This window comes from Stigmatopora argus, chromosome 1, assembly GCF_051989625.1.
Source record: "Stigmatopora argus isolate UIUO_Sarg chromosome 1, RoL_Sarg_1.0, whole genome shotgun sequence".
Lineage (NCBI taxonomy): Eukaryota > Metazoa > Chordata > Actinopteri > Syngnathiformes > Syngnathidae > Stigmatopora > Stigmatopora argus.
In genome coordinates, this window is record NC_135387.1 from 24,454,389 (window position 1) to 24,473,401 (window position 19,013).

At 39.7% G+C, this 19,013-nt stretch overlaps 2 protein-coding genes and 1 long non-coding RNA gene across 3 annotated transcripts; 1 reads left to right on the top strand and 2 right to left on the bottom strand.

The window, feature by feature from the left end:
- Positions 1-1,092: 1,092 nt before the first annotated feature.
- dazap2 (DAZ associated protein 2) lies at positions 1,093-8,421 on the top strand. The gene is made up of 4 exons (XM_077610800.1): positions 1,093-1,288; positions 3,736-3,854; positions 3,925-4,173; positions 4,976-8,421. Exons 1-4 carry the CDS (start codon positions 1,276-1,278, stop codon positions 5,102-5,104), a joined length of 510 nt encoding a protein of 169 aa, XP_077466926.1. The 5' UTR covers positions 1,093-1,275; the 3' UTR covers positions 5,105-8,421.
- A 276-nt stretch (positions 8,422-8,697) lies between these two features.
- Positions 8,698-11,271, bottom strand: LOC144083210 (uncharacterized). Its single transcript, XR_013303491.1, has 4 exons — positions 11,144-11,271; positions 10,269-10,316; positions 9,488-9,535; positions 8,698-9,407 (listed from the first exon to the last, which is right to left on the bottom strand). It is a non-coding gene; the product is annotated as an uncharacterized LOC144083210 (long non-coding RNA).
- A 1,447-nt stretch (positions 11,272-12,718) lies between these two features.
- Positions 12,719-18,785, bottom strand: bin2a (bridging integrator 2a). The gene is made up of 13 exons (XM_077597623.1): positions 18,629-18,785; positions 16,673-16,768; positions 16,525-16,605; positions 16,401-16,455; positions 16,223-16,317; positions 16,060-16,155; positions 15,776-15,883; positions 15,625-15,710; positions 15,470-15,545; positions 15,326-15,408; positions 14,173-14,737; positions 13,033-13,092; positions 12,719-12,940 (listed from the first exon to the last, which is right to left on the bottom strand). The coding sequence occupies exons 2-12, from the start codon at positions 16,754-16,756 to the stop codon at positions 13,057-13,059; spliced, it is 1,365 nt and encodes a 454-aa protein (XP_077453749.1). The 5' UTR covers positions 16,757-16,768; positions 18,629-18,785; the 3' UTR covers positions 12,719-12,940; positions 13,033-13,056.
- Between the last annotated feature and the right edge of the window lie 228 nt (positions 18,786-19,013).

Genomic DNA, 19,013 nt, shown 5'->3' on the forward strand with positions numbered 1-19,013 from the left:
CTTTTTATTCATTTTATTTCATGAAGATTTAATTAGTTTAAATGTTATGTATACATATAAAATGAAATAAATTATTCATTGTTAATTACAAAATATATTCTAATATAATCAGAATTGAGACCTGGCATTAACATATGTGGATACACATGCCTTGGCTTTATAAGGTCAAATTATTATAATTTTGTTTAATCAACAATGGTGATACGAGCTGTTGGGCCACACTAACATTATGAACGACTTTCACTACTACTATACTGTAATGGACACATAAAATCCACTATCACACAAAAGTACAGTAGTTGGCACAATTGCTTCAAGGGTCATGCTCCTTGAAATGTGGAGTGTGCACATTTTCCCTGTGCTTCCCTGAATTTTCTACGGGTGCATGTTTTCACCCCCACATTCCGAAAATATACGTAGGTTTTAAGAGAACTGAATCGTTGCCAGCCACATTGTGCCCGTGGACACAACTCAAGGATCACATGAGTGGTCCCAAGGCTTGTTCTGAATTAACACTAGTGTGACTAGACATTATGAATGCAGAGTAGACATTGAAAATATTACAAACGTATGTGTTTTGTAAGTTATTGATAATAAGTACCCGGAGAAAACCCCCGGGACCCCGGGGAGAATATACACACGCCACACAGTGAGGACCGACCTAGAATCGAACCCACGATCCCAGAACTGTGAGGACAACGTGCTAACCACTCTGTCCCGCCTTCTGAATTATTAATTTAAAAAATATAATAACATAATCATAATTACGGTATTTTAATACTGACACTTGATTGTGGCCTACTAACCCAAAATGTTGAATTGAATGCTTGTATTTTCATACCAAAGGTAGAATAATGAGATTTAAAGCTTCACCACCCAGTGTACAAATAACAACAAACAAATAAATAATCATTAAATATTAATAATAAATAATAAATGTCAGGTTTTAGGAGCTTCAGGTTTTCTATCTATCACATAATAGTCACTGGCCCGCCAAAGGGTTAATCAGTAGTAATAATGAAATCAAAAGTAAACTATCCATCTGACCACTAGGGGCAGCAACGACTAAAAACGAAGCCGCCACGCTGCCTCGACCACCGAGTGAGAACAGATGACGCCATAGCTGTCCACAACAACAAGAAGCAGGAAAAACAAGGAAGTGGACTATTGCCATTTACCGCCGTAAACCTGTTCTATTGACCAACTCTGTGACAATATACGCAGAGTCTTCAATAATACTCTTACATAACCCGAACCTCCGACCGGACTGCAACAATGAACAACAAAGGTATTCTGGCCTCGCGTTTTCCCTTATCCCCCCTCCCCCGTCAATGCTTGGCTATGCGTCGCCAAGGCTAAAGGTAGCAATGCTAATTGTTTTGAGCATCGAGGCTGGTTACGTGAAAATACACTACAATGGCCGCGGTCATTTCGGTTGAACGTGATGAGTTGTGGTTAGCGATGTCAAATGTAAGGTTAAATCGGGACTTGGTTGAAACGAATAAATGCGTTGTTATGTCATACCGTATCGCTCATTGTCAAGCGAGAACGTATGATTGGGATCTGGTTTAAACTAGGTGGATTCGCTTTCGTTTTCCCAGTAGCAAATGTTACGGTCGGTAAGATTGATACTAGAATTCATTAATGGTTGGACATAAAACCTCTACGGCAAAATGATTTTTTTTTGTTTCGGTGTGGGATTGTGTAATGTCAATAATTGGTCATTACTTAAAATGTCTAACACACATTGGGGTTAAGTTTTTTTACGGTGAACACTGACGTTACGTGACGTATAACTACATGACGTTGAATTATTACTTTTATTTTTTATTTCTGATGCTAAATTTATATCAATAGCAAATCCTCTTAAAATAATGTTCCGTGTGTTCAATTTCAAATACTGCAAATGATTTATGAGAGCACTTGGCATGTTTTCCAAGGTCTCTTGGTTTCTTTCGTGAGGCTCCTTAATATTTTTTTTCTTTTTGAAGCAGAGTCAATCGTAACAAAGAAAACAATATATTTCTGAACTTTAACTTCTAATCAGGCATATGATATGTTGTATTTGTAATGTTATTTTGGATGCTTTACTGTTGTCATGTAATCAGAACTCGACTGGAATTTTTGCGTCTTGTTTGCTGACTATTTCCTGTCCAACTTAGTTTTTAATGCCTCTGAAAGTATGTACTGTATCTAGGTATGTTTAAAAGAATTGGTTTACATGAGGCCAACATTGGTGATCGACCTGTTAAAAATGATTTTAAGTCGTATGTTAAGTATAACCTTAATAGAGATTGAGTTCCATTATAATAATAATAGTAATGTCGCCACCACCAGCGGGAATCGAGTCCGCGCCGAAGTCAGGCGAGTGAACCTCTACACCAGGGGTAGGGAACATATGGCTCTCCGCTAACCTGTGCCGTAATCACTGTAAGGTTTGGGAAAAACAAATGGACAACCTGATGATGATGCGGTTAAAACTTTATTGAAAGTCAATAGTCCTGTTTTAAGTAACGATCAAGAACCTCAGTTTGCAGATGGCAGGCAAGTGATGTAGTTCAGTGTTTCCCAACCTTTTTGAGCTGCGACACACTTTTTGCATTGAAAAAATCTCAAGGGACACCACCATCTGAAAGTATTTTAACGTATAACTATGTCGCCTATATTAACAATACTCATTCTCATCAAAGTTTTATCAGCAGGAATTATAGAAACCTCCCAAATTATTCCAAAATCTCATTTTTCAACCTGACCTATTGTCCCCAAAAGTTGATGTCTGCAGACCGTGAACAATTTGTGATGCAAAAATAAGTAATGTCATGTTTTTAATCGCATAATTTTATGACCTCTCCAAATATAACTTAAATCTCCTAATATTACACCAAAAAATGTGCTCACACAGACTCTACGTCCCCAAAAACTGATGCCCTAGAAACCAAACAACTTCTGGTTCATGTTAGAGGAAAAATAAGAAACAAAATGACCGTTTCACAATTTGAATCTTGTAATACTATAATCTTTAATTTGCCGTTAACCATAGTTTGATTTTAACCTTGTAATAGTTCAAATTTAATCTCACTATATTCATATTAATTTTTCTCTCTGAATATTACACCGTCGCTCACGTAACAGTGGTTGGGAAACACTGATGTATTTAAATGGCAGTGGCTCCTTAGCTGGTAACCGGTCAAATAGTCCCAGGGGCTATTTAGCCGGTAACCTATTATTTAACATTGAGTGAATAGGGGATTTTCTAAACCATTCAAACAATCTGTTTGAAATATGATGTGTTATTGCCAATTGATAGATTTTAACATTAGGTCAATAGGGATTTAATGACAATTATTTAGGCAGTGGCTCTGCAGTCGTAGTTTCTTACTATTTACCCCACACCCAATTCTTACCGGCTAAATAGCCATATGGGGCCATATAGGCTATTTGACCGGTTACCGGCTAAATAGCCCCTGGGACTATTTGACCGGTTACCGGCTAAATAGCCCCTGGGACTATTTGACCGGTTACCGGCTAAGGAGCCACTGCCTATTTAAATAGTATCTCATCTCATTTTCTGAACCGCTTTATCCTCATTAGGATCGCGGGCCTAGCGTGTATAGAAAAGCAAATTATTTATGAATGAGCAAACAGAATTGGGTCATTTTCCACAAACATAGATAATCCTAAAAAGGAAATTCCACCACTATTCTATCATGGCATGTGTGTGCGTGTGTGTTGCAGGGTCATATCCACAGCAGAGCGTGTACCCACAGCAAGCCTCCGCACCTGTTTACCCCCCTGCTATGCAAATGTCTCCTCAGGCGCCTCCTTACACGGACACACCTCCAGCATACTCTGAGGTAACCATAGCAATGGGCGCCAAGAATCCTTTTGTAAACATGTTAACGTTTTGCCCGCGTGTCTCCGCAGATCTACCAGCCCAGATATGTGCTTCCCGCTCAGGTGACGGGCCAGGTGCCTCAAATGTCCTCCCCCTATGTCGGCACTCAGGTCTATATGCCCATGCAGCCGCAGATGGCCGTCGGGGCAATGGCCCAAAACGTTCCCCTGGCTTACTACCCCATGGGGGCCATGTACCCTCCCGGTTCCACGGTGATGGTGGAGGGGGGCTACGACGCAGGTGCCCGTTTTACAGCCGGCACCAGCGTTTCCATCCCGGTGAGAAATTGTTGTCGGCAGAAGGTTCATCAATTTGTGAACATCTGCCTTAGCAAACCAAGTCTAGCAGTTGGAAAATGTTTCTTGCTGGACAATGGCTTGTAATTTAGGGATTTTAACAATGCACAGTAAAAAAAAATGCTATGGAAATCTTTGTTGAAGTGGCAAATCTGAACAACAACATTTACCTGCTAACAATATGGATCTTTAAAGTGGCACTGCATTAAAAAAATTAAAAGATCACCAGGTGGATCAGGAACACGTTAGCAAACTATTATCAGTTATTATGCCTTTGCTCTGCCTATTAAAAATATCCCAGCTAGAGCCAGAGAATTTTGCTAGCATTCCATACGTAAGCTTTCTATTTTGTTGCCACATGACTGTTCTGTCATTCTGTCAACATCTACTAATTAACACAACACTAGAAATCTAGGTGTGATCATAAATTTTGATTGTGATGTCACAACCAGAATTGCTGTGGGGGGGGAAAAGCGGACATTCCTTGATGTCTTGTTTTGGATGTAATTATTGTAAAAGGATAAAAGACAGATATACAATGACATTAGAGCAGTAATTTTCGTTTTTTGACTTTTAAATATCTGTCAAGATATTTTTCTGAAAAAAATCATGCTTAAAAATTCATAAAATAAAATTGGCCATTTGATCAAATGGCTGCAGTCTTGTATAAAGTAACTGAAATAAAAACTTGGGTCAAAGTGTAAAAGTACCCTGACAGAAAAATGCATGAACTGTTTCCTTTGGAAAATAATTGACTTTGATGGCCTTCTGTTTTCCCCTTCAGCCACCTCCCCCTGGGCATCCCCCAAATGCTGCTCAATTGGCGGCCATGCAGGGTGCCAACATGATGATGACGCAGCGCAAGAACAACTTCTTCCTTGGCGGCTCCAGCGGAGGTTACACCATCTGGTAACGGGAGCCCGCTCCTGCTCCTGATCCAGCGCCCACCCCCTGCGCAACTTCACGTACCTCCAAACCCCTCCCCCGCCCCCCTTCCAAAGGCCTCTTGGCCACAATACTGATATCACCTAATGGAATGTAATGTTTTTGAGCCCTTGTGAAAGGTACAGTACTCCACTTGTAACCAAGCGATCAAATGACAAATACAAATCTTTTTAAATGTCGTACAATCCATCCCATCCTCCTCCATGGTGGCTAGCTTCGTTTTTTTAGTTTAGGTCGCGCCAGGTGCACGACACTCGTGGATTAGTATGTTAGCGAGGCAGCTAAACGTGATAGATTTCGGTGTTATCCCCCAAACGACGACCCTGGGGTGAGCAACAAAGCAATGTTTTTAAAACCAGAACAAAGCTGGCCAGATCTTGAGATTTCTTTCTGGGCTCTACACCAGAGGTTCTGAACACATAACTTGAACAAAATGTCAGACCAAATTGTTGTTGGACTTTACATTGGAATAAGGTCAGAAATTATCAACCAAACTTTAACTAATTAAGGCCATGTAATTAGACATTCGTGTATTGGAGCATGAATCAAGGTGGAAAATCACAACTCCAAATAGCTGGAATTTGTCTGAATAAGCATTCTGGTCATGTGTGTGCCTCCGAACAGCAGGACAAGCCAAAAATGCTAAGCGTGCTAATTAAAATCAATATCAGGACTACATTGAATGTTTTTTTATTTTATTTTAAAGATATTCATGACCCCGACCGACCTAGTTAAGAATCTCTGGTCTAGAGACCAAAATATCACTTCAGTCTGCATCTATAGAAAAGACAGGAAGATTTAGAGCCACATTCGTGCTTTTTACGATAGTCGAGCCGCGTAATGGTGAAAGTGAAATGCAATTAGTAAGTTGAAACACATTAAAAAAATCCCACTTTTTTCGTTCAAAATCTATGAGTGTAGTTAAACGTATAGATGTTGTAGTTTCATGTAAATACCAGTGTCACGCGAAAAAAACATACATCAAGCGAGATTGAGCTCCTCATTTACACGGTGTCTAAAAAAATATTATACTATATATAAACATAGCAAGTAGCATTAAAAAAAATAAAAACTTCAAAAAGCAAATGCTAGAATGTACTTGCAGCAAAAGTGGTTTACTGTACCTTGTTGGGCAACTTGTAGATTTAACATAGTCAAGTGCCAAAGAGCACTGGGGACGTTCCCCATTCAATGAAACAAAACGTTCAAAGGAAAACGGAAAGATATTTAGTTCATCCAAATAAGAGTTGACTGGGTCAGGTGGGTTGGTGTGACATTTAGTAGCGTTTTCAGTTCCTTTTGTTTAAAAGTCGGGTACCCAGAGTTTCTACACTAAATGTTTGAAACGTGCTTCGCTCGTGCAACTCTTCTCGTTTTAACCGATACGTATTTAAGTGAGAACGAGGCTCATTTTCTTCGACCATTCGTTCAGCGTGTTTGCCAGGGTTTCCTTTTGTTAGGCTCCTCAATTTGTCAATATTTTCTTTTCGAACCACCGAATCAATTGAACCAAAGAAAAGTTTGCATTGACTTGGAATCAGTCGTAGGACATTTTTGTATTTGTTCAAACTAAATTGTGAGTTTCATCATTAAACGGCACATTTCTACTCATTTAATGGAATCTGAGATGCACTGACAAATTCTAGACCGTGAATTGGTGATTTTAGACATCAGAGTTTCGTGGGAGTGTGTGTAAGGAAAACTAAAATATTCTAGAGCAGGGGTAGGGAACCTATGGCTCGGGAGCCACATATGGCTCTTTTGATGGGTGCATATGGCTCTCTACTAACCTGTGAGGTAAACTATGGAAACTGCTGGTGAGAAAGCGCAGGAATAGGAGCGTTATGTTGGTATTATGCCATTGACACTACCCCAGCGCCTTATAATCATTTTTTTTTCATTACACTCTTTTGCATGGATTTTCTCATTGATTAGCCACAACGTAACATTGTTGTCAAAATAATTCAAAGACTTTTTGTACTTTAAAAGTGGTGAAATGACTAAAAAAAAGGCACACATTTTCATGTATGTTGACTTTTAAATTTGGAGCATGGCTCTCAAGGATTAACGTTTAAAAAATATGAATTGATTATGGCTATTTCCATCAAAAAGGTTCCCAACCTCTGTTCTAGAGGCTGTAAAACGATGCGTTTATTTCACGACGTCCAATTAGAAACCTACTGGGATTTGTGTGTGTGTGCTGAATAATCAGTTTCCAGCTTAATGATGTAAAGGTAAATGTCCCTGGAAATTAGATAATGAGGAGAGAAATTTCAGAGCAAAATCTTGGAAGTTGGCCAACTCGGGCCTTGTGACTGGGCTTAGCCAATCACAGTGCCATAACCTTTGGTGTAAAACACTGCATTATTGGATGATGAAACTCATTTGACCTTGTGACGCCGCATTTTGTGGGGGAGGTTTTCCTCCTGTCCCCCTCGCGCATCTTATCATTTAAGTTTCCAACAGAAGGACAAGAGAAGAGGGGAAGAGAACCGTTTCCTTGACATCCAGGAGTAGATAACGGCTCGCTTCCTGCACTCACGTTAACAACTCGAGTCGAACCAAAAATGCACTTGTAGGAGACCGTTTTAGTCCGTGTATGCTGTGAGTTGTGTACCTTTTTGAAACTACAGTGTCTGAACAAAAAAAGTTGATGTTTGCTGGGTATCCGACTCTTCACGTTTTGGCTGCTGTAGCTTACTGGAGGAAATGTTGAAAAAAAAATTAAAAATGCTATCGCGGTATCTGTATCGCTAATGATGCAGATGCTGTGGAAAGTGACAAAAGTGAAAATTGGGTGAGACTTCTGTTTCGGAGGAAAAAGGGGCCTCGCAGCATCCAAAACTTGAACCCGCCACGTTTAGTTTTGTGTTCTTTTTCCCGTGCCAGCAATATAAAGTACTTCCTTTTACAAGTGCAGCAGTAACGCCAACCACGGCCGGACAGACTTCCTCTTTGTCGAAGGATCACGGACATTCCTGGTTCAGGGATACTATTTCCGACGTTTTGTATTTAAAAAGAAAAGGAAAAAAAGCAAGTAGCGCTGAAGCGACTTATTATGCACACGTTCTATCTTTTGAGATTGACTAAAGGAGACGAGTGTCAACGACTTAGGTGCACTTAACTTTTTTATACTAAACTTAAGATTTAAAAAAGTAAGTTTAGAATAAAGGTTATTTTGGACATTTGAGAAGTTTGTTGTTTAAATTTATTCACATATGTAATGTATTGAAACGGGGTACACTGATAAATAAAGGACATTTGTTTTTGTTTTGTAACGTGAAAGCATTTGTTGTCCTTTTTCAAATTTCATTTTGGTTTTTCAAAAGTTGACTTATTTACTGGAACTTCGCTCATGTTGATTTTTTAACCGGATGTCAACTTGACATGCTGTAATTTAAAAAAGAAAAATAAGACGGATAATCACTACAATCCCACCTCTTGCAGGAGAGTATCGGGGAGGGCAAGTCCATGCCTGTAGGACCCCTAGCTTTTTATTTCTATCGTGACTAACACTGGAAATGCTCCACTGTACTTTGCAAACAAAAAAAATGAATACAATTTCCCCAAATATCTTTTTATTGCTTTCCATATTACTCAAACATGCGAGTCAAAGAATGGTAGGCAATTTTTTTTCCTTCGAAAATGTAAAAGCTAGGAAGGGGCTCTACCCCTAAAAATGTCTGATAAATATTGCAGCGCACAAGTTCATTTAAAACTTAGGTACTGCAGGTATGTTTTGTTAAAGTTCAATTTACTAAAAGTTATTTTTCATCAGTCATTTCAATGTCTTCACGCATGGAACTATTTGAAGCCTTTGTTTCTTGTAACGCACGTCTTACAACTGATTAAAACACAATCTTTAGCGCAAACAATGCCAGCAGCTGTCAAAAAATCTTTTTTTACGATATTTCGATCTTATTTTTAGTACCTGTAATACAGATCATATTTTAAACCCCTCCCCCCCTGTTTCCTGCATGTCTGCCACATGTAACATATCCCAAAATACAACATTCACATGGTTCTTTGGTTTCACGCACCCGCATCCAGATGGCTTGGCATTCCTCCGTTGCCGTGACGATCCTCCAACGGGGTCCCTCAAATAAAGTACTCCTTCTTTTCGCCGGCGGCCCGGTCGTGGCCCTCCTCGTCGAGGTCCTCGCCGGGGCCCAGCTCCCCCGTGGTCCTGTAGTCCCCCTTGTTGTGGCACATGTAGCGATACATCAGGATGGCCAGCAGGACCGCCGTCAACACGATGAACGTCACTACCACTGAGGGGCGCACAAAATGGATTCAGATACGGCTTCCATCGCGCCGGTGGCGACGGATCGTGGCGTGAGGAAATAGTTACCTCCGATAACTGTCCCGTCTGTTTTTATCTGGGTGGGAGTCGTTTCCGCTGAAATTACAATTAAACAAACGGATGATTCGTATGGTACACGGTTGATTGGTCGCTGGTCTTTTGGTCGCCGGTCTTGTGGTCGCCTGGAACGTTATTGATAATTACCATTTAAATTGTTGCTCAAATTCCCTAAATACAAACTACGAATTACTATTTAGTCATACTTAATGCCCTATTAATTATTAGGCTAAAGAAAAGCTCCAAATTTCCCAGACTTTTGTTTTTTGTTGGAGAACTTGTTAAGACCCTGACGGACGTAGCTTCTTAAAGGGACAACGCATGTACATACAACCTCTTATACACGCACACGTCGGCTCAGTGAAACTGCTCATGGCCATTGTTGGCTTTTATTGATGCGTAGACCGTGTTATTTTACCTTGTTTTGTCGCTGGTCTTTTGGTCGTCGGTCTTTTGGTCGCCCGTTGTCGCGGTCCGGGCGACCAAAAGACCGGCGACCAATCGACCGCACACGGATTTGTACGTTTCGTGGCGTGGGAATGAGACGAATCCCACTTGCTGTGGCCATGTTTCTTCCTTGACAATCGCACATTATTTTTGTTATCGCACGATAATATCCGAACTTCACAGCTGAAGCGTAAACTTTTTTTCCAGGTCAACGGATGCTTTTCAATGATAACACATTTAAGGCGCTCCAAACATGAGATAAAATGATAGCGATGAGGTCACAAAACAACAGAGGCAGCCTTTGTAACCAAAGTAGTCGTCTTACTGTTTGCCGTTGTGTTGAAGTAAGCGGTCGGTGTCACCATGTCGGAAACTGGAAGACAAAAAAAAATGTTCAATCTTTTTATGACTACTCATGATAATGATGCTTTAAATCTTGTTGTACTTCTATGATGCCAATAATGTCATTCAAACAACAGTGCTGTCCGTATTCAATGAATTCACTTTTTGGTCACATTCTTATGGTACTGTTGTACAGTGTTCTTACTTTATTGAATAAGAAAAAAATCTATTTGAATTTATTCTTTTAACACCGGGGCTTATATAACTTTATTTAGATTTGGAAATGAGTGATGCTCCCCATTAAACCTGAAGATGAAGAGAAGAGGGCCACATTTGTAACAATATATTCAAAAATACTTGAGAGCATAGTTATTATTAACTCTGTAAGCACTATGGCAATTGAATGAAAGAGATCATCATTTGCTTTTGAATGTATTATTATAATAATTATTATACAGATAGGGTAAGCGAGAGATTGATTAGTAGATGTTTCAAAACAAATATAATGGAAACGTTAAACAAAATTCAATAAAAATACAACCTTAAAAATATCGAGTACTTTAATCATTATAATGGGAAACAGCTGCCTCTCCTTGATTCAAACTTTGTCACATCTGTTGTGGAAAAACACAAGTTGTTTTCAAATGAGCCAATAGATATGGAACGAGGATACACAAACACATTTACGATTGTAGCTATGCCATTCGCAATTCTCGGTTGACTTTTTTTTGTAATATTCCTGTCTATAACCGTAACTGTGATAATACTACAGCTATAGAGACACGAACGTGGACTTAAATACAAGGAGTTCTACTGTAAAAGAGCAAAGTATTGGCCACAGCTGTCTCACGTTCTTACCTGGGCGCGTGCCACAAACAAACAAGCCAGCTAGTCACGGCGATCAAGCAGATTGCCAAAGCGAAGAAAAGTGAAAGTCGCTCGTGTCAAAAGGTAAAGAAAGAAATAAAAATCCCTCCGGCGTCAAACACTGTTGAGGCTATGGAGCTAAAAGCGGCTTAATGAAGCTATTATTACGATATTCAAGTCGTTTTGAAGGCCCTCGTGACTTGTAGTGAGTGCACGAGAGTCGTCAGCTTCTTCCTTTCGACGTGCAAAGATCGTCTATGCCTCAAGTGCACAACTCAAAGCACAGGGCGGGGCTGGTCACTGGAACCTAATTAGCCCCACCCCACTTTGACGTCCAAAGAATGTTTCTAGAAAATGATGGCCACTCCCCACCTAACGTATACTCTTGAATGTTTGGGATTGATTAATGGAGTCTGTTTATAAGTCCTAAACTGTGAATATGTAAACCAAACTCGTACCTGTGTCGAAACGTTTAAAATGAGATATTCACAATCAACCCTTTTAGAGATAGTGGTCACTACTACAGCGGGCAGCTGTTCAAAGGTTTAACCTTTAACCCTCCATAGTACACATGCCTATTTTTGGTCATTTAAAAAAACGTTTTGAATACTTAAAGGGGAAGTAAACTGCATTTTTGAAATGTTAGTCATTATTATTATAGATTTATTACTATTATTATTATTATTACTAGTAGTATAATAATAATTATTGTTGTTGTTATTATTATTATTATCCTCATTATCATTATTATTATTATATTATTGTTGTTGTTGTTGTATTTTTTCATTCATTTTCCAAACCGCTTCTACTCACAAGGATCGTTGCGGGTGCTGGAGCCTATCCCAGCTAACAGGCCGGAGATACCCTGAATCGGTGGCCAGCCAATCGTAGGGCGCAGGGAGTCAGACAGACAACCATACCTAGTGTCAATTTATAGTGTTCAACCAGACTACCTTTCATGTTTTTGGGATATAGGAGTAAACCAAGAGCACCCTGAGAAAACCCACGTAAGCCCGGGGAGAACATGCAAACTCCATAGAATGAGGATAATATTCAATATATACATTATACATACAGGCTAAACCAACAACTCCCTGTATGGATATTATAGTACGTATAGTATATTGGCCACAAATATGTAGTTCTTTTATTATTATTATTTTGTTAATGGTAGCCTTAAAAACTAGACATTTGAATAAATGAAGCAAGCCATGTTAGAATGTTTAAATCATTTACTTGAGGCAAAAACATCATCAAAATGATGTTAATGCAACATTGCAGCAGTACAATTGGTTTATTTTTTAAATAACACCTGTCAAATATTATCTAGAAATGACCTGAGTTACTTTTTCCACAATCATTTATTTCATTCTAATATGAGAATAATATAGTATTTGAAATTGAAAATTGACAAACTGTTCGATATGACAATTATAACAGTCATTCAACCAAATGTTGAGTAATTGGTAATCAATTAATATTCAATATCATAATATTATTTGAAGACAACATTGATTTCAATTTTTTTAATGACAATTTAATGAATTAATTAACAAGCTCCTTACCTGCAGATTCTGGTTGATAAGAATTATAAACAACCGTTCATATTGAAGAAATAAAAACAAGCCTTCCATTACTTCAATATTACATGTCATAATAATCTTTATGCTGTGTTCAAAGTATGATTTAAAAAAAAATAAGATGCTAAATATGTGGGAGGGTTTGCAACAGCAGATGCAGATTCGTCTTTCCGCAGCAGCTGTTGGCTTCGGTCTTGTTGGTGCTTAGCTGTTCACATTAACACACGAGCAGAAGACAAGAAAAGTCAAGCGCACGCGCACACAACGGGCAGATACAACACTATGAAGCTGGACACACACCTTGAGGCTCAAAGAATGGATTTATCACACGTCTGTACTCTTCGAGTCTGGAGAAGATGCCTGAAAGGAAAAAAACTTGATTCTGAGAGCCAAATACTTGATCTCAAATACCAAAATCCACTTTTTTTTCAATGTAAGAAGAAGGCAGGGCTGCCTGAGAAAAACTGTTAAAACTCCTGACAGGAAGGCCAGAGACAAGATTTGAACTCAAATTATTTTTTTTGCCTTTAAACCACATCACATGCTGGATTTTAAAATGATAACAGATTGGTTGCATAAGACCAATTTACTTTAGAGTAGAAAAAAAATGAAGGAAAACTAATTAATAGAAATAGTCTATTGCATAATAGAATGATTGAAAATGTTACAGCGTGTGTTTAAAAAAACGGTGTAATATTAAATACCTTTCTATGGTCAATAATGTTGATTTTCCAGTTTATTAGTTCTGTGACAATGCTAGTAAGTTTGCATTTTAAATTCGTTTTAATGAAGGAAAATTCCATCTGTTTTAGCCTTCCCCTCCTAAAATATAATAGTAATATATAAAATAAAATAAAAAATATTTGACGCACTCTCAACTGCATTTCAGTTTTAAAAATCAACAAATATTTACAGTACGTGTGTTAGTATAAGAATAGTTACTCAGCTAAATAGTAATAGAAAACTAGTAAATTATTAAGCTGTAAGGGTGTAAATTATCAACTTCATGACAATATGATACAATATTGAATATTTGGACAATATTTGCTGAAGTTTTCTCTCACGATTTGATTCCATTTAAGTTTTTGATACAGAATTTGAGGTCTGTTTTGATGAATATTTTATATGTTCATCATGTTTTTTTTTACTGCTGCCTTTCCGGTAACATACTACGTAATTGTTTGTTATACACAAATACACAACATTGAAATTCTCTGTCTTTCTCAAACATTCATCACGTTTTTTTACTGCTGCCTTTCCGGTAAAATACTAATTGTTTGTTTTAAATACACAACATTGAAATTCTCTGTCTTTCTCAAACATAAACTCTTGTATCTTACGGCACGTTTTTTTTAAAAGTGAAAAGTTTCTTATGGGCAGCCCTATGGACAAGCTCTTCACATCTTGTACGGACTTAGAAGCGTCAAACAGGAGTCAAACCTTGTCCAGCTTCTCAGCGTTAAACTCCGAAAGGTCTCCGTTCTCCATTCCGGTGTTCTTGAGAGAATCACAGCTGTGCTCCGAGTCGTCAACGTGAAGCGGAAGGTCATCTCCTGCGGTCAGCTGAAGCTCCAAACTCTCAGAGTCACATGAGTTGTTCAGCTCACAGCTACTCTCGCTAGGCGAATAATCTTGTTTCTTCTCTTCTTTACCAGGACTGGCTCCTCCAGACTCTCCTTCTGCCGTTACACAATCCTCTTTAGGTTCCCGTTTAGGATTCTCGTTCCCTGGCAGCGGCTCGCTCTCCGCTTCCACAGAATCTTCTCGCGAACACAGATCGTGAACCTCAACACGGCTCGACTCGACCGGGATCTCCGGAGTTGGCGACAGAAGGGAGACCGCGACTGTGCTGCTTTCTCTGGACAAAGTGCCGTGACGAGGTTTTTCCGGGGACCGGAAACTAAATCTCGGGCCACTTTTTGGATTGTAATTCCTGTGGAACTCGGAGAAACTGGATTTCCAAGCTCTGGGGGACATCAGGGTTCGTCTCCTTAGGGAGCCGTACCTGAACGAGAGCAATAAAAACATGGGAAATTGAAAACTAGGTACTCGGTCGTTTGGTCGCCGGTCTTTTGGTCGCCCGGAAGGTTATTGATAATTACCATTTAAATCGTTGCTCAAATTCCCTAAATACAAACTGTGAATTACTATTTAGTCATACTTAATGCCCTATTAATTATTAGGCTAAAGAAAAGCTCCAAATTTCCCGGACTTTTATTGTTTTTTGTTGGAGAACTTGTTAAGACCCTGACTGACGTAGCTTCTTAAAGGGACAACGCATGTACATACAAACTCTTATAAACTCACACGTTGGCTCAGTGAAACTGCTCATGGTCCTTTTTGGCTTTTATTGATGCGTAGACCGTGTTGTTTTACCTTGTTTTGTCGCCGGTGTTTTGGTCGCCGGTCTTTTGGTCGCCGGTCTTTTGGTCACCCGTTGTCGCGGTCTGGGGGACCAAAAGACTGCGACCAAAAGACGGCGACCAAAAGACCAGCGACCAATCGACCGCACACGGGTTTAAATACACAGACTGGGGTTGATGACCAATTGCAAACACCTGGGTCACACAAGACAAACCTGTGAAGGCCTCACCTTTGTATTCCGTTGACAGCAAATACTTTGTCCGGATGCTGTCCTTGCAGTTCCTTCACCACATTGTGAAGATCCATGTTGAGCTAGAAGACGCAAAGTTGATGTTGACAAAGAGGTTTTTCCATTGTTTGCCTAGTAGCGTACCGTTCTCATTTCCTTGTAGAAAATGTCTCTTAAGCTGGATATTGCAGAGAAGACTGTCACGTAGCAGCCGATGCGGCTGGAATATAAAAAAGGTCATTGGAATGTGGCGTGGAGAAAGGGAAATTGAATATGTACTATGAAAATAAAAATGAGACCTGTCATGGAGAACCGGAAGCTCCTCTTTCAGCTCATTGTTGATTCCTTCGTACACGTGTTTAGCATCTTTCATCTCTTCTTCCGCCTGCCAGTGGGAAACTTTCTTTAGAAAAGGTTTGGACGGTGTAAAAGGGGAGTCTGGAGGATGACCTTGCTGATTTTGATATCATCTCGCTTTTTGGACATCTGCAGGGAGTCCAGATGGTGACGGGATGAGTCGTAATCCACGAGTTTTCGGCCCCTCTTGGCCACTTTCTCCTAAAAAACAACACCCACTACATAAGGATCTACTTTGCCCGATTTCGAGGTTCTGAAAACGACACAATTGGGTAGTTATTTTATCAAAATCAACTTGTTTTTATGCCAAATTCTTGGAATTCCTTCGATAAATTTAGCAAGTATTGTCAAATGTCTTGTGTCTTGAGCCAACCTACCCGGACATCTGGGAATTGACCGGCGTAGGACTCCATGGTGCGAACGGCTTGGTCCAATAACTTCACCTCGTGGTCATTCCAGAGAAGATCTTCCCCCTGACGGAGATATGAGATGAAATATCAATGGATTCTAGCATGAGTGAGGTTAGTTTTGAGGCCTGACCTCTACTATGGCTCCGATGTCTTCTTGCCCCACCCAGTCGCTTTCATAAACATCAAACAAAGACTGCGAAAGACGTCTCGAGGCCTCTCTCATGTCTGGATGGAGCGCAAGTGGCAACGTGAGAACAAAAACACACACACAAATCGGGCTTTCCTGCCTTAAAAATACACACTATCACCTCTGACTGCTTCTACGTAGTTCCTCAAGTCTTTGTAAATTCGATTTCCATCAGTCTGGCAACAGCAAAGAAGTGAGATTACATGAAAATCTTTCCCATTTCCAGAATAACCAATCAATTTTACCTGTTGGTCATAAAATTGATGGACATAAAGTTCAAATTGGTCATCCCTGGTCTCTTCAGACTTTCCAAGTTTCTGTAGAACCTAGGAGAAAAAAAATAGCATTCAATAGTATTTGTCACATTTTAATGTGGCAATTGGAAAAGCGTACCTTTTCTTTGCCTCTGCTCAGCCGTCTTTGGACTTTTTTAGCAAAGTCACCGCTGCTGCCTTTGGGACTTGTGCGATCCGCCATTTTTAGTCTCGTCTGAGTATGATACAAAACAATAATAATGATCGTTCATTTTACGTTCACCTTTTTTCTCATTAGACTCTTCTTGATGGATACTCACATCATAACAATGATTTCAAAACAATTCAGAGACTTTTTGTTCTTTAAAAGCAGAGAAAATCCCCCCAAAATGCAGACATTTTCATGCTGTATGTTTTCTCATCTCATTTTCTGAACTGCTTGATCCTCACTAGGGTCTCGGGGGGTGCTGGAACCTATCCCAGCTAAGTTCAGGCCAGAGGCGGGGGACACCCTGAATTGGTGGCCAGCCAATCGCAGGGCACAAGGAGACAAAGGACAACCATGGACACTCACACTCATACCTCGGCGCAATTTAGAATGTCCAATCAGCCTACCACACATGCCTTTGGAATGTGGGAGGAAACCGTAGTACCCAGAAAAAACCCACACAGGCCTGGGGAGAACATGCAAACTCCACACAGGTGGACCGACCTGGATTTGAAACCAACTCCCCCACCGTGAAGCCGATGCGCTAACTAAAATATTAAAATATTAAACAATATTATTATTATTACGAAAATATTATTTGTTTATGACTCTCTGTCAAAAAGGTTCCCGATCCCTGTTAAAATACAATTAAATGAGAGAAAAATGGACGGTTATAATTAAACAATAACGACATTTCACTGGTGTAGAAACCTGTACAAAATTTCCAATGGCCCAAAAAATGACTACATTACCCACAAGTCATTGCCCCCAAAACTGCACTTCATAAAACAAAATGGTGGCAGCCTGCTGCAAACTTTGACCTGTGTGTAATTCATAGTTCGGGCTAACCAAGCTGAGCAACTTGATCATGGGGAGCACGGTGGCTAAATGTGCCGTCTCCGACCTATGACTTGGCCGGTAACATTTTTTTTCCCTTTTCATGTTTAAAAAGTTGATCCACGCGCAAACTAATGCGTTTTTATCTTAACAAAATTACTTTTTGAGGGGGATTTCGTTGAAAAAGAAGTCGTTTTAATCGTATTACAAAAGCGTTTATGAAACAGTGGAAGGACGGAAAGACATGAATGCACAATTAAATAACTGTAATAATGATGATATTAATCATTAATTCGAACCCACGACCCCAGAACTGTGAGGCCGACGCTCTAACCACTCGCCCACCCGCTACAAAATTGCGTCTAAGTAAATGATAAAACGAACCGGGCCACCTGATATTTATCATTAACATTTTATTCATTCCTAATTGAATCACTTACTGTAACGGTGTTTCTTCATATAAGATGACACTATTCTAATTTAAGGAACATTTCAATTATTTCAGCATTTAAGAATATGGTGATAAGACATTTATTTCTTCTAACATGATGGCCCAAAATTCTGTCCCAGACAGGTCATATTTTAAAAATGACGACAGTTAGTGCCCTACTTACTGTTCATCTCAGAACTTTGTGTTGTTAATACAAATATTTACTGTGATTATGATCTTATCCAAGCTTAGTTTCAATTGGAGATACAACTTTCTCGTTGTAACAGCAGAACTCGATCAGAAACTTTAGAGCCGGTTTTTACATCATTCATTCATTTTCCGTGTCGTTTATCCTCCCAATTTGCAAAGTTCTTTGCAAAATTTGCCTTTCAGAGCTTCTGCAAAGAACATACTAGAATGAGGATGTTTTACAAAAAAAATGCTATTTAGTTTTACGTTCAACATCTCAAATAAGCATGTCTAGTTATGTTTATAAATCTGGTTGATATAGTTGACCAATAGAAAGGCTTATGGGGAAATAGTTGGTTTGAATAGAAAATGGACAAGCACTGATTTAGTCCATTTTGACTGTACGAGGAAGTACTAATCACTTGACTTACCCTTCAATGCGGTCGTCCGATTTCACCTTGAGACGCGCTGGTCGCTTCGCCGCTGCGCTTCTGGGCCGTCCGTATCACCATTGAACCTTGGAACCAATTACCTGCTTTTTCCTGGGTCAAAGATTGATGAAAACACGCCTTCCTTGGCCAGCCGCCACCTGCTTTTTTTGCTTCGTCTTTCGCAGGATCCTCCACCTTTATATGTACTGGTCGTCCACCTGAGCCGTGTGTGGGGGAGGGGCGGGACATTTTCGTCAGAACGTTCAAGTAGCGCTGGTCACGGCATGGGGGCTCAGGTACATTTCCTCGTGGTGGGTCATTTTCTCACCTGGAGGCCACGATAAACTTTTTTTTAAATCTGTGATGTTGCAACAATCGTCCCATT

Coding starts and splice junctions, on each gene's coding strand:
- dazap2 (XM_077610800.1), top strand. Junction 3,855..3,924: donor CACCTCCAGCATACTCTGAG/GTAACCATAGCA, acceptor GTGTCTCCGCAG/ATCTACCAGCCCAGATATGT. Junction 4,174..4,975: donor GCACCAGCGTTTCCATCCCG/GTGAGAAATTGT, acceptor TTTCCCCTTCAG/CCACCTCCCCCTGGGCATCC.
- bin2a (XM_077597623.1), bottom strand. CDS start 16,756: ATGGCGGATCGCACAAGTCCCAAAGGCAGCAGCGGTGACTTTGCTAAA. Junction 16,456..16,524: donor ATCAATTTTATGACCAACAG/GTAAAATTGATT, acceptor TGCTGTTGCCAG/ACTGATGGAAATCGAATTTA. Junction 15,884..16,059: donor GTCAATTCCCAGATGTCCGG/GTAGGTTGGCTC, acceptor GTTGTTTTTTAG/GAGAAAGTGGCCAAGAGGGG.